Consider the following 13,702-nt stretch of genomic DNA (forward strand, 5'->3'; position numbering starts at 1 on the left):
CTTTGTGTGCCTCATCTGATGTATCAAAATGGCCGTCTTGATGTTTTGAACATGCGTCCAGGTCATCCTACGAATTACACCTGTCCATATCAAATTTCTAAAACCAGTGAAGACATGAAAATCGAAGAATGGAAAAAATGTATGAACAGTCGTAAGGAGGTAGTTGAAAGCAATATTGTGCGAAAGGCAAGAACTGAAGATAGGATAATCTCCATTCTCCATAATGGAGAGTCAGGGCCTATCTTGTTTTATGCTATTTTACCTAAGAGAAGGTAGTAGGTCCTAACTAATAATACTCATGATCATGTGCTAAAAACAACTAAGTAGGATTGGTTAGATGACTATGATGATGATGTGGTATCGAGTAGAAGTTGAATAGTCGATGATGATGAGTATGACTTGTTATTATGATACCAATGATGAGTTATTTATTATTACGATCGATAATGAATGATGCTAAGTTGTTATATGAGCATGATGAGTTATTATATATAACGGTGGGTGAAATGAACGTGGAGTAGATTCAAGTGGAGGCAACTAGTTTGGATTAGTAGTACTTTCGACATGCACCACATGTTGCCTTCACTTGGATCTAATCCATGTTCATTTCACCTACTGATATATATAATAACTAATCATGGTCATAAAATCATATGATGAAAGTAATGTATATAAAATCACAACGAAAATAAGTTGTATTTTTTAAAATACACAAAAAGTTAGCAGCACCGCTTTTCAGAAGAAACGCTACTACTACTTACCACTATCAGTAGCGGTTTCCTACTACTAGTAGTTAGCTGTAGCGCCTTAGTGGTAGCGCTCGTACAAGCGCTACTGCTAGCTATTAAACAAGCGCTGCTACTAGGGTTTTCCCTAGTAGTGTTGTACCCCCTTGCCACAAGCCTTGCTTTATACCTTTCAATCTTCCCTTTTGCATTCTGCTTCACAGTGTATACTCACCTGCAGCTAACTGCCTTCTTTCCTTTTGGAAGAGGTGTTAGTACACATGTCTTGTTCTTACTTAATGCCTCGAACTCCTCTATAATAGTTGATCGCCACTTTGGATCCACATTTGCTGCCTTTCAATCAGTTGGAAGACCCCAGCTGAAGAGAAGCAACAAATGCTTTGTGGGCTAAAGATAATGCTTCATACGAAACATAATTTCCAATATCTTTAGCATCGAACCCATACTTTGGCTATGGTATCTTTGCTTTTGCTCGAGTACCTTTTCTCAAAGCAATTGGCAAGTCCTCTCTATCAGATGAGCTTGCATTGCTGCCTTGCTGCTCTCCCTACACATGTGTTGGTTGCTCCCCCTAAACCTGATGTTGTCATCTTGAATATACTTGAGGATTACGCTCCTCATTCACCTTCTGCCATCTATGAGAGGCATCACCTTGCTTCCGTGAATACACCTTTAGCTGCTCCTCTTGCTCTGTTGTCCACCTCTGCACATAACCGATCTGGGTGGGAGCACCGCCAACCTGACTCGGCACTCCATCAGTAAAAATCGATCCTTCACTCTATGGTGTTATCATTTTCTAGGGCTGCTGCTCTCTTCGCTGTACCAGAATATCACCCTCAATTGGTTTGTTGAAGCACTGAATCAGCACCACTACCACTCTTCCCCTCTTAACCTATCACAATAGACTGGATATGGTCGAGACTTTCAAATAATCCACTGAGATAGGATTTTTCACCATAAAATGGTTTGAATTCCCTGAAGGTGACATCCATGCTCACAAAGGTCCTTCATTCAGAAGGACTCCAACACTTGTAGCCGCGCTGCCCAGAAGAGTGCCCAGTGAAGATACACTTGACGGCCCATCGATCCAATTTTCCCACAAATGTCATGTGATCCCTCACAAAGCAGACACAACCGAACAGCTTGGGAGGAACCACAAAATCATTCCTTCCCAGAAGTAACACAGAAGAAGACTTCATACCCAGTACTCTCAATGATGTGCGATTGATCAGGTGTGTCGCAGCCATCACAACTTCACTCCATAAGAATTTCGGCACATTCATAGTAAACATCAGTGATCGAGCAACCTCCGGAATATGGTGATTCTTCCTTTCTGCCACCATTCTGAGGAGTGTCCAAACATGAGGTTTGATGCAAAATCCAGTGCTCGGAGAAGAAATTCCCAAACACTTTGTTCACATACTTAGTGCCATTATCACTTCTTATCACTTGTACCCAAACATTGAAGTGATTTTTCACATAGGCATAGAAAGTCTTGAAGCATTGAACAGGGGATGAGGAAGAGCTCGAGCAGGGGCTCTGCCTCGGGTCCAAGAAACAGCCGCCCGCGCAACGTCCACCGGGCCACTATCCGCGTCGCGCGCGCACACACAGCACGTCGCAACCATCCCTGATTTGAGCCCCTCCGCCGCCTCCTCGCCGGACCCCGCACCGGCCGACGACTAGACCAACCTAGCCTCTGATACCAATTTGGACTTGGGAGAGAGGAGTACTTGCAAACAACGTCCTGCTCGTCTCTGGTTGCTCGCGTGAGTTTCTCTCTCGTGTGTGGCGGCTCTGTGGCGGCTCTCGGACTCAAGACAAGGATGATCTCCTCTCCCTTAGTTTAGATAGCCACTATGGGCATGGGCCATTTGGGCCAGCAATACATGGGCCCCTGATCCAACAGAAATGGATGTATTAGACATATTTTTCGTTTTAGATACATTCATTTCTGCGACAAGTAATTATGGACTGAGGGTGTAGTATGTAGTAGTTGACTACAGTAATCCTTTAAATGGTATTGGATAAAAACCTTGCTGAATCAAGATTCTGCAATCGACGCTCCATAACTCCAGAAAATAACAACCTCCAAAAAACTTCTAGAGGTTAATAGCCAATTACATATGTGAGTTATAGTGACACACAAAGATATGCTGAGAAAATATTTAAGCAAGTGGCCTAAAAGGCTAAGATTGCACATAACTTTAAGCGGGCACTACGTATTATAATGATCCCAAGTGAACAGTGGTGTGAAATGGCAATTGTATAAGCCTGCATTAATTTAGTGAATCTGAAGCCAAATGATCAAGTACTATTGGTTAACGATTACTTGCATAGAGGGGACAACATACAAATAGCAACCGGACTTGATAGATCCATAGCCACAAAAATATTGAATGCAATGCAGCAACAAGTAAAAGTAAAATAGAGAACTATCCATAAAGCAAAGAAAAAGAAACTATTTCGTTCTGCTACTGCTTAAAGACAGGCTTACCTGCTCAATCCAGTACATCATGATAGCATATTAATCTGACCAATCATCTTATGCATTGTGCAAAAGTTTAGCCCCATCATGACCACCAGCAATGCCCATGCCTACAAGCATATGTCCAGGAACAGATGACATTCCAATGAGAAACAAATAGACACGAGGGCATCAATGAGATATTTAGATAAAATGGTTGATGAAATTTGAGAAAAACAAAACTGGTTTAATACAACAATAGGAGTAAATAAACAAAGCCCCATCTACTACCAAATAAACATAATACTCAAAAAACAGTATGTATTCAAGTGTCATAAAAATGGAGAACATGTACATTCAGACTATTAGCTGGCCGGAAGGGAGAAGTTACACAAAAAATATTCTTAAGCTTGTTCCATGCCATATTGTATAAAATAAAATATACTTATACCAATAAATGCCAGCAATAAATGTGATCACAACTATTCATATTTAGATTATTTTTAAATAAATTTAGCCTGAAATGATGAAATAAACTCAATTACTAGTTTTCTCTAGCACAATTGAACTTGGCACTTGCAGCAGGACTCTTCTAAAAGTGACAAATATATAAATATGAACAAGTATTTTGGAGATATCAAACAACCGTTATTGTCAATTTAAGAATATTAGCAAGATCAACAAAGATAACAATATTGAATTGAAAGAAAGATAACCAATTAAGCTATCTACTTGACGTTTCATTTGGTTGAAGCTGGTTTTTGTTCATTTAGTTATCTCTGATCGTTAGAGTAATCCTTGCTGCAGTCAGTCAATGAGTCAAGTCTTTTCCTTAGGTAGTAAGCTTAGTGTGTCAAGTCTGTGTCTAAGGCTACAAGTCAAGGAGTCTTAGGTTGTAAGAAAGCCACTGAGGTAGTTCTGTACTGGTTGCTTTCAGCTACAAATAAGGGGTGAAACCTAGCCAGCAGCATCCGTTGCAGCCCAGAACTGAGTCCCAAATCAGAGTTACCTGTGCTCTTGCTGCTAACAGTGATTTCAAACCCTTATGTATCTCATCTCAGGAAACAACTGCACTGCAGCTAAGAACTAATATTACCATTGTTATACTTTTTATTAATTATGCCCATAGGCAGGCAACAAATTCAGTTATACGAAAAATGAACACTCTTGATAAAAAATATTGGTATTGTCTCTTTTCACTGTTTTATTCTATAAATATCCACAGAATAAATAAACAGATAAAAAATATGCTACACCTTGGCTCAAGCCATATAATTCCACAATAATACTAGTATGAGAATATAGCAAACAACATCACTTTAATTTATTTGTTTTTGGTAAGAGGCACAACCTTCGGCTTCAATTAAGGAAGCTCAAAATCATGGACCAGTAGAATCAAGTTGCTAAAGAAGCATAACATGACAACAGCCATATAGGAAGCCAGCTAAGCTACCATTAACATATGTTTTCTCAAGTCATAACCATCGCACACAATGCCACCAGACAAGCATCAGAACAGATCATAGAGCAATATCGCTATATGTTGGGAGTGTTCATCAAGCAGCAAAAGCAAATAGTTGATAGTACAACATTGTTGAGACTGTTAGTTTAACCAAAAAAAGGAGGTGCTATGCTTCTTTAGCAACTTGATTCTACTGTTCCATGATTTCGTGTTCTCGGTTACTAAGACTGGCAAAGCATAACATCTCATAACCGCGTTCCATCAACTAGTTACTGAAAAATAACCTGGTTTTGTTATATCCAATGTAAATGCTATTACCTGCAGTATAGATACTAGTAGAGTGCCCGCGCGTTGCCACGGGCCTTAAAAAAGTTGAGAACGTTTTTTTGTCATCAGTATTCGATGTTGGGTTATTCATTACATTACTATGCCTTCCTATTTATTGCAGGTTGGTTGTTACTGATTGCATTTCAAATTTCACATGTATAGAAAAGATAGCCAATAACATAAAAAATATTGAGATCCACTTCACTTACAATGTAATTTGGTAACATATAGGATCAGATCTAATGCACAAAACACAATAACATAGAACTCTTTATTGTGCATTACAAATGATAGGTGGCACTTGGATGCCCTTCTATGCTTAAGATTAATCATCTCATGAAAGCATGTCTATTGTTATTATCCATTAATTAAATATGACACATATTGGATTTCGTTCCCTTATTCCAAGATTCTACAATCAGAATTCCCTAGCAAATTTTTACACATGAAATTAGGCACTTGAAACCGTACAGATTACTACATGTACCTCCTACCATTTAGAAACCATGGAAACACAAAATATTTCAACACTTTCCCATCTACTATTCATAGCTTGGACAAGCCCCATCTACTTTTCTTGGCTCAAAAGGACTGAGGCCCCTCCAACTGCACTCAACTTCTAGGATATCTCTTCTTTGAAGGCCATGAAAACAATCATTCGGTAAGATCATTTGTGATTATAAATGGCATTTATAATTACTTGATATTCTCATATACAGTATCTAAATAGTAAAATTTATAAATGCAATACATTAAAAGAACTAATGCTACTGGTATCCATAGCTAGAATACATAAATACAAATAATTAGAGGCATGAAACTCTAACATTAGATAGACCCGTGTAAATTGCATACATGTAACCCTTATAAACTTGGCGTCTAATTTTTTTTGCAGTAGGCTTTTAACCTATTCAACAAGTCAAACACTCGGAATGAAATTATGTCTTGGTTCTCGCTTCACCTATTCAGCAAGCTACCATCGACCTTATTGCAGTCCATATGAAGAAGAGACGAACATCATATTCTGCTGAAAAACAACAATGTGAAGTTTATGGATATCATTGCCATTAATGTCACTAAATTTATTGATCCATAAAAACCATGAGTAAGTGCAAAAGAAAACGAATTTGGGTTGAGGGGAATAAGGAAGGATCAAACGAAAGAATGAATGGATCACGCACATACTGTTCATAAGTTCTTCTCTGGATGGAAATGGAACCCAATACATGCCGCTGCAGCATCCTTCTTGTCCGCTCCGAGGAACCCCATTTGACCATTTCCTCCGGTACCGCCCACGACATCTTCTATAACATGTCCTCTTCCACCACTGACATCTTCTCCGCCATCTCATTCACGAAGCCCTGTCCACCATGTTTCACTTCATATTACATTACTCTCATGTATCACACATACTACAACTCAACCATGCATATAAGTGAAATATAGGAATGGATCTCTAGTACAACAATATATGCACACTTTTTCCAGAGTGACTTCTATGCTTGCTACTACTATCTTCTACACATAGACCAAGGTACTCTAAAGTGAATAAGTGATATTTCCAGATTAAAAGTTTGGCGTTGCTAATTTCAGTATCTACATAAAACAAACTTTAATAGAAAAACATCAAGTCTGTTTAGATATCTCTACCTAATATTAAAAGGATGATCGTTTCTAAAAGACATGCATGGCCATTGCTAAATATGGGTTTACTGGGTATTACTACCATTCTAGCATCTGTCTAGGATAATTATTACAAAGTCCAAACTACCAAGGACAAGGAGTTATAGCACTGTCTCAAGATTCTAACTTCTGCCCCTGTCGCAAGATTCCGCCATACTGTTTTACCTATGTTTATTCAGATTGCATATTCAAAAAATAACTATACCAGTGAGCCTCATAGGTTAAACCGAGCTTGCACACGCACGCAGAAAATCAATCTAACTTCTCCCTTCTAACCCCGAACTGTCAATAAGAAGCACAGCTACAATGGTTAGTTGAATGTTTGTGTGTTGCCAATGGACTAACGGAAAATAGTGATTAAACAATCGTTTAAATTCAGAAATGTCGATCATGTTGACATATGGTTTGCATTCATATAGAGACAAACTAATATTCTCTCCTCTCCTCCTTGACAGCTGTCATGTCGCCTTAACCACCATCTCAAGCAACAAGGCCTAATTGGGGCTTTATATACGGATGAAATAACCACTTTGGGTGCTCCAGTAATGAAATAACCAGCAATTAAAATATAAACCTAACATCCCTAGGACAGTCTTCTGAAATATAAAAACCGAAGACCAAGTAAACTTTGCAGCAGTCACTACTTATTACACGTTTATATAAAAATCGATTGACTATCAATATTCATCAAACAAATAAATCTGATATATCATACGACAAATGACCTACTAAGTACAAGTTTCTAAAAGGGAGATGTATGAAGTGGTTAGACTCTCCAGGAACCTTAGAAACTTGAAGGCACATATTACCATATCCAAATTTCGAGCTAGTTGTCTAAGAAATTAAGTAGACAATGTAAGAAGATAGAGAAAATGTTATACCACACCAAAAGCTACATGCAGCATAGTGCAACAATGTTTGGAATAATTTGGCTTGATGCATACTTGAGAATCTAGCCGGTGTACTCTAATTAGAACAAGCAGAAAAAAGGGATCAGCACAAGGTTCCCATTAACAAAAAACAGTTAGCAGAGAAACAACTCGGTGAATCATTAACTTACAATCTTGCTTTTTGAATGTGCAACCCATAACCAGAGAAGCCTCTCGGCATTTGAGGGCTTGGGTATTCTCACAACATAGAGCAACTATAGCTGCGCCTCACTCCAAAAGGGGCCATCTTCACTACAAATAGAGCAATAAGTATCTCACTCCAGTTGATGAGTTAGTCTCTTTAATTACACCCTTGTATGTGGTAGTGTTGTTACTCTGCAACTAATAAAGTCTCTCTACGTGAACTATTTTTTTGCCTGGTATCCAAACAAAGCATTTTTATTTCGCCACTGTATTGGGCTACTATTCACTCATAGGATTCTGCGATAGGATGCCTTATTCTTCATTTTATTATTGCTCGCTAGATTATTTTTAGTTCAATAGTTGTCATACGACAAACCATTAAATTTGAAGAAACCCGGGTTAAGTCTAATCGACATCAACTCTATCTTGCTTCTACTAATAAAAGCACTCTATCTCTATGTACTCCCGAATAGTTGTTTTCTTGTAAACAATTCAACAACACACAAGGATCTTTTCCTAAAACATCACCTAATGACAAAAGGATGCATTCAGAGAACTATAATTTATTCGATCATCATCATGCTTGTGCAAAGAACACTATGCTTGCACATAATAAGCATAAAGAAAATCATAGTCATCCACACTCCCAAGAGTAAGCAGGTAGTACATTAGTGCAAACAATTTACTAATCATAAAATAGCTAGATTGGCCATGAATACCAACATAGGAGCCATGCTTTAGGTAGATGCAAATAATTTCTCCAGAGAGTAGCAAGAGTGCAAAAATGAAGCACATGAACAATTTCAAAATGCATTAGAATCTGCAAAGGGAGAAGGATGCGAACTAAATAGTCCAATCATATTACAGAAGCAAAAACTTTGGACGAAGAGTGGACATGTAGTTACTCATGATTCAAATATATCTATATTTATGTGAAACATAATGCCTACAATAACTAAGTAGATGGACAACCGCTACACACAATTCAGATTTATTCTAGTGCCTGATAAATGTCAGGGCCACGCCATGCAGAAACCCGAAGGATATTAATCCAAACCAGCTCTTTCATGGAATCCCCTACCCAGACAAAGCTCCAACACACACGTGAAAATGCCTATATATAAGTAGGGGTTCACGCACCTGTACCCTTGAGCCTGTGTGTCTTCCATGACCTTGGCTCAATAAATTGATATAAAATAATGCCTTGATATCCAATCTTGAGTATCAAAATATTTTATTTGTGAAAGAGGAAAAAGGTATTGTCTACCTCCCAGCTGGCTGCCCAATTGGATGAGCATGTGTGTTGCAAAAAGTGAGTTCGTATTGGCATTCCTTGGAGAACCCAATCTGCTTGATACTCATCAGGCCTGAAACTATTATGCCAAAAAAAAGCAAGTATGAGATCTAGGATTCAGAGTACAGATCTTTAGAAACATAACTTTCTTTCACAAAAAAAGCTACCTGAACCAAGTTTGATGCCTACTAAAAAAAGTAGTATGTTAAATACATGCATCCAGTGAAACTTATATGAAGATAAATGAAGCAACATGATGATAGAAATCGGAGATGGTACCAATTGATCTGCTGGTTGTCATATGTAGAGTTCGTATGTAAAGAAGCACGAACCATGTGAACTTGAGGTCCTCGGCGGTTTGTACAAATACTCATATCGCCAATCCATGCAGCTGTACCACTCATATAACAACATGTGGAATTTAGATCCCGTCAAAAAAAACATGTGGAATTTAGATGGGCGGAAGAACATCAGTAGATACAAGGTGCTTGCAATAGAGATCCACGGACGGTTGCAGTCGAGGTAGAGGCCTCCTGGTCGATGACGAGCTGCTGGATGAGCTCGAGCACCCACCTTCTGTCGGGCTGCTGCTGCGCCGCCGAGGTGTCGGCTCTATGGCGGCTCCCCCGGTCGGATCTGGCCACAGCGACGATCTGAGTGGCAAGGCTTGTGATGTGCAACAAAATGGAACTGATGGCAACCATCTCCATTACAATTTCCGTTTATATCCTACTGTAAACACAAGAGCTAGGATGAAAATAATAATTTAAACCAATCATGCATAAAGATCACTAATCTGATGGTAAATTTGAGATAGCCTAGATGTTGTCGTCAATGTTATAAACCACAGATCATTAGGAATCAACACTAACCATGGAAAATTTGGTAGTCGCTGCATGCTGTAAACCTAAACTCTCTGCTATGGAGCATTAACATCTGCTTCCAGGCTCCAGCTGCTGGCCCATGGGATCTTCCATATGAACCGCCAGCTCAGGCTTGGCAATATTAATCTGATGCTACGCCATAGAAACCTAAAACACCAACACCATAATGCAATTTTAAGAAGGCTGTCATTTGCCTGAACAAAAAATCCACAGGAACTCTGAATATATAGTAGTACCTGCGGACAATAAACTAAGTTAACTGTAAATCAGGAAGTTTTAAAATAATATTGTTTGAATAGTGGATATAAGCACACAACCAATTGCTGTAGGTCAAATATATATGATGTGAAGACTGACTTAAATCAACGCACACATGAGACTTGACTGGAGCGCAGAGGCGCCCATAGGCCAGGTCATAACCAAAAACTCATCTCGAGTTTGAGCTCTTTATTGAGAATCAGACAAAGAAACATAGAAAATTTAAGAGAAGAGCAAAAATTTACTGGGTGGATAGACTGCCGATCCAGCCGGAGAGGAAGCTATCAGGCACCATGGTCCCAGTTGCGGAAGGCCTCGATGGCAAATAAGAACCCCAGCCGGCAGGGCGGTGCTGAGCAATGGCAAGACGGAGACGTCGACGTGCTCCACGCGCAGCCCCGGGACAGACTACTCGAACACCTCCGCCGCTGGTCAACGACAGGTCAGCTGCGTTGGTGCATGCATGAGCGAAGAGAAGAAGGTTCAGATCAGAGAACGTACTGGCGTAGAGGATGCCTTGCGGAGAGAGCCCCTCCTCGAGATGCTCAAGCCATACCATACTGCATCCCGCGCAGCCGCCGTTGACCACCGAATCACATCGTCCCACTTCGACCCGCTTCGGTAATTATACTCCAGTTCAAAGCAATAGTTGGTTGCTTTCCAGTTAAATTATACTCCCTGCTTGGCAAACTGAAACTATGATTATCCTAAATCATACTTCAAGAGTTGCTGCAGATCAACAGCTGCTCTGAGTACAAGAACTCTCCCCCTATCTGCAAGATCAGCAGTACAAACAATACATTTTTTGAGTATATTTTCAAAGTACTTCAAGCAGGATAATTGAAGTTACTGAAATTTTACTAAAACTGTGCCTACGACTACATCTCCTACTCATAATCTGTACCCATACACATACAAATAAACTGAACCCTACTCCTAATCTGTACCCAAGCAGTACTCCAAATTTAAAGGGAGGAGACAGGGGAAGCTCACCATGCAATGGAGATGCTAGCGAAGAGGAGCACCGTCGAGCAGGGTGTCCTCGAGCAGATGTTCGTCGTCGAGCATCACCTGTTCGCCTCCCGGTCCTGGGTGTAGTAGGTTTAGGCGGGGACGCCGGCGTGGGCGCGCGCGAAGGGCTTGGCGCTGGCTGGGTCGCGCACGGCCTTGTGGAGCCGCGGCCACCGTCGGTTGTGTGATCGGAGAAGACGCTGCGGGAGGCGAGCAGGCGATGGACGGGCCCGGGTGGCCGAGCAGGAGCAGCGCGTTGGCGCCGCCCGCCCACACCGCGGTTGTCGCTCGATCTGCGACGAGGGGAGGGGAAGAGAGGGGGCCACGGCGGGAGGCGAAGTCGCCGGTTCTGGGAGGAGGTGGGGAGGGCTCTGGGGATGCGTCGGTGCGTGGGGAGGAGCCGCCGCCGAAGAGATCCAGATCGAGCGGGGTTAATTTTCGTAGGTTAACCATCGTAGATTTTTTTAGATCGATTTTCTGTCGCTGAACCGTAGTGTTTTACAACGGGCCTAGTTGTAGCATGCCGTTTTTTTTGGTCGGTCTGGAGGGAGGAAGTGGGGGATCGCTGGGTAGCGGGAGGTGGGAGGAGGTACCAAAAAAACCAGAAAAGATGGGACTAAAAAAACTGGAAGCGAGACTACCAACTGCTGTAGAGACTCTCGAATGGATAATAGAGAGGAGAGACACCGAGAACTGTCGACAAGAACACCACATTATTTGACTGCAATGGGTCAAGCTGGATCATGAAGACACCGTGAACTGTCGACAAGAACACCACATTATTTTCCTCAGCATATCCTAGAATCCTCAGGGGCGCCCTCTCACTATGTAAATTTAGGGAAAGTAGCTTGCCCAGTTCAATAGTTCTTCCCAGCACCCATGGAGCAGCACCATCACAATCGGTCTTCCTCTTCCATAATTGGGCACTGAAGTCTGACAGAAAGAGGAAACCAAGCCCACCATCATCAGCCCGCATAACTGAGTACTCGTGATCTCTCCAAGAATCCATATCCACCGGGATCCCTATCACAGCTAGGCTCTGCCTCTTCAGATCAAACTCGATAATTCGAACAAAATTCCCAGTAAGCGCCCAGTAAAGGAAATCCCCAACCAGCACACCGGGCTTGGCCATGAAAACGATGGTGGGATCTACATGCAGATAAGGCACGGATGGAAATGCTGTTGAGACGAGATTACCCCAGCTGCCGGTCTCGGACGAGTAAGCGCAGGCTATCACTCGCGCATAATTTCGTTGGGAGCCTCTCTCCAAGCCTGCCAAACACACCTGGAAGTGCTGGTCGTCTGCGGCAGCACGAAGCACTGCCCCCTGGAGGTGGATCAGGGTCTCCACCATGTGAAACCCCCGGGGGGAGGCAATGCTTTGCTGGGCGCCGTTGGCGGGGTCCCACACCAGGATCTGGAACTTCCTCCACTCGAAGATTAGCACGAGGCCATGGCGGCATCCGAGGAGCAGGAAGCTGTCGCTGGGGAGATTCTGCAGGGAGAAGCGGCCGCGCGGGACACGGTTGGGGAGCTCCAGGGTAGGCTCGAAGTAGAGCTCATCGGAATTTTTGACGAAGCAGCCGAGGAGGGGAGGGTGGCGGCGGCGGTGGATCCGGAAGCGGCTGAGGAAGCCGGGGTCGGAGACGAGGCCGCGCCAGCGCTTGCAAACGACGGAGGCGCGTGGGAGGGAGGACGGCTGCGGAGGGAGACGGAGGAGGATCTCGGAGAGGAGGTCGTCGTCGTCCAGCGGCGGCGCCGACGCCGGCGAGCTGGGGCGGCGGCGAAGGCTGGGCCTGGGCGTCATATCGCCCTCCTCACAGCTCGTGCGGGGATCTGTTGGAGTGGAGCGGAGAGGGGAAATGCCACGCTGCGTATGGAAAGCCCAGAACTTCTCTTGTAGGGAGAAAAAGGCCCACAACAATAACTAGATCAGAGAAAGCCACAGCAAAGCCCACAAAAAACCAAGCTGATACATAGAGTTACACCAGATTTACAAACTAATGAGTTTTGATTGGAGATTAAGGCCCTGTTTGGTTCGGATGTGGATTTCTAAAAGCAGCTGTGAAAAATCTGTTATGGAAAAATAGTTGTGCAAAATCTGATGTGAAAACGATGACGTCATTTGACAAACCAGCTGATACAACTTTTTTAGATTTTGGCCCACAGCGGAATCAGATTTTGGAAAGCATGTCCTGAGCTATTTTCGCTTTTGGTTCAGATTTTGGCAGCGGATTTCTGGATTCGGATTCTGTTGAATTCGCCCTTTGGTTCAGATTCTGCTGCGCGGCAGCGGAATCCGTCAATAAAAGTTGAACCAAACATGGCCTAAGGGGGAGGAGGGGCCCAACCCCGTGAAAATCAGAGGGGGAGGTTAGTTAGAAAAAAAATCCTGGTTAGCATGAAATTGCGTGATACTCTTTGTACGCTTAGCATTATTGCTATGATGCCCTATTGTTTTCATTCCCATGACCAAGAATATTGGAGAAGCGCACAT

General features: G+C 42.4%; 1 protein-coding gene across 16 annotated transcripts; it reads right to left on the reverse strand.

Annotated features, from left to right (window-relative positions):
* Nucleotides 1-5,242: 5,242 nt before the first annotated feature.
* On the reverse strand, nt 5,243-13,066 carry LOC123131914 (uncharacterized). 16 transcript variants are annotated; one of them, XM_044551640.1, is made up of 9 exons: nt 11,188-13,066; nt 10,696-10,967; nt 10,440-10,622; nt 9,925-10,083; nt 9,626-9,784; nt 9,385-9,443; nt 8,899-9,131; nt 7,746-7,861; nt 5,243-6,967 (listed from the first exon to the last, which is right to left on the reverse strand). In XM_044551640.1, exon 1 carries the CDS (start codon nt 13,010-13,012, stop codon nt 11,843-11,845), a length of 1,170 nt encoding a protein of 389 aa, XP_044407575.1. In that variant the 5' UTR covers nt 13,013-13,066; the 3' UTR covers nt 5,243-6,967; nt 7,746-7,861; nt 8,899-9,131; nt 9,385-9,443; nt 9,626-9,784; nt 9,925-10,083; nt 10,440-10,622; nt 10,696-10,967; nt 11,188-11,842. The 16 variants fall into 16 exon arrangements, with proteins under 16 accessions (XP_044407575.1, XP_044407574.1, XP_044407572.1 ...); XM_044551639.1 differs by having other exon boundaries at nt 9,332-9,443; XM_044551637.1 differs by having other exon boundaries at nt 9,534-9,784.
* Nucleotides 13,067-13,702: the final 636 nt, after the last annotated feature.

This window comes from Triticum aestivum, chromosome 6A (genome assembly GCF_018294505.1).
Source record: "Triticum aestivum cultivar Chinese Spring chromosome 6A, IWGSC CS RefSeq v2.1, whole genome shotgun sequence".
Lineage (NCBI taxonomy): Eukaryota > Viridiplantae > Streptophyta > Magnoliopsida > Poales > Poaceae > Triticum > Triticum aestivum.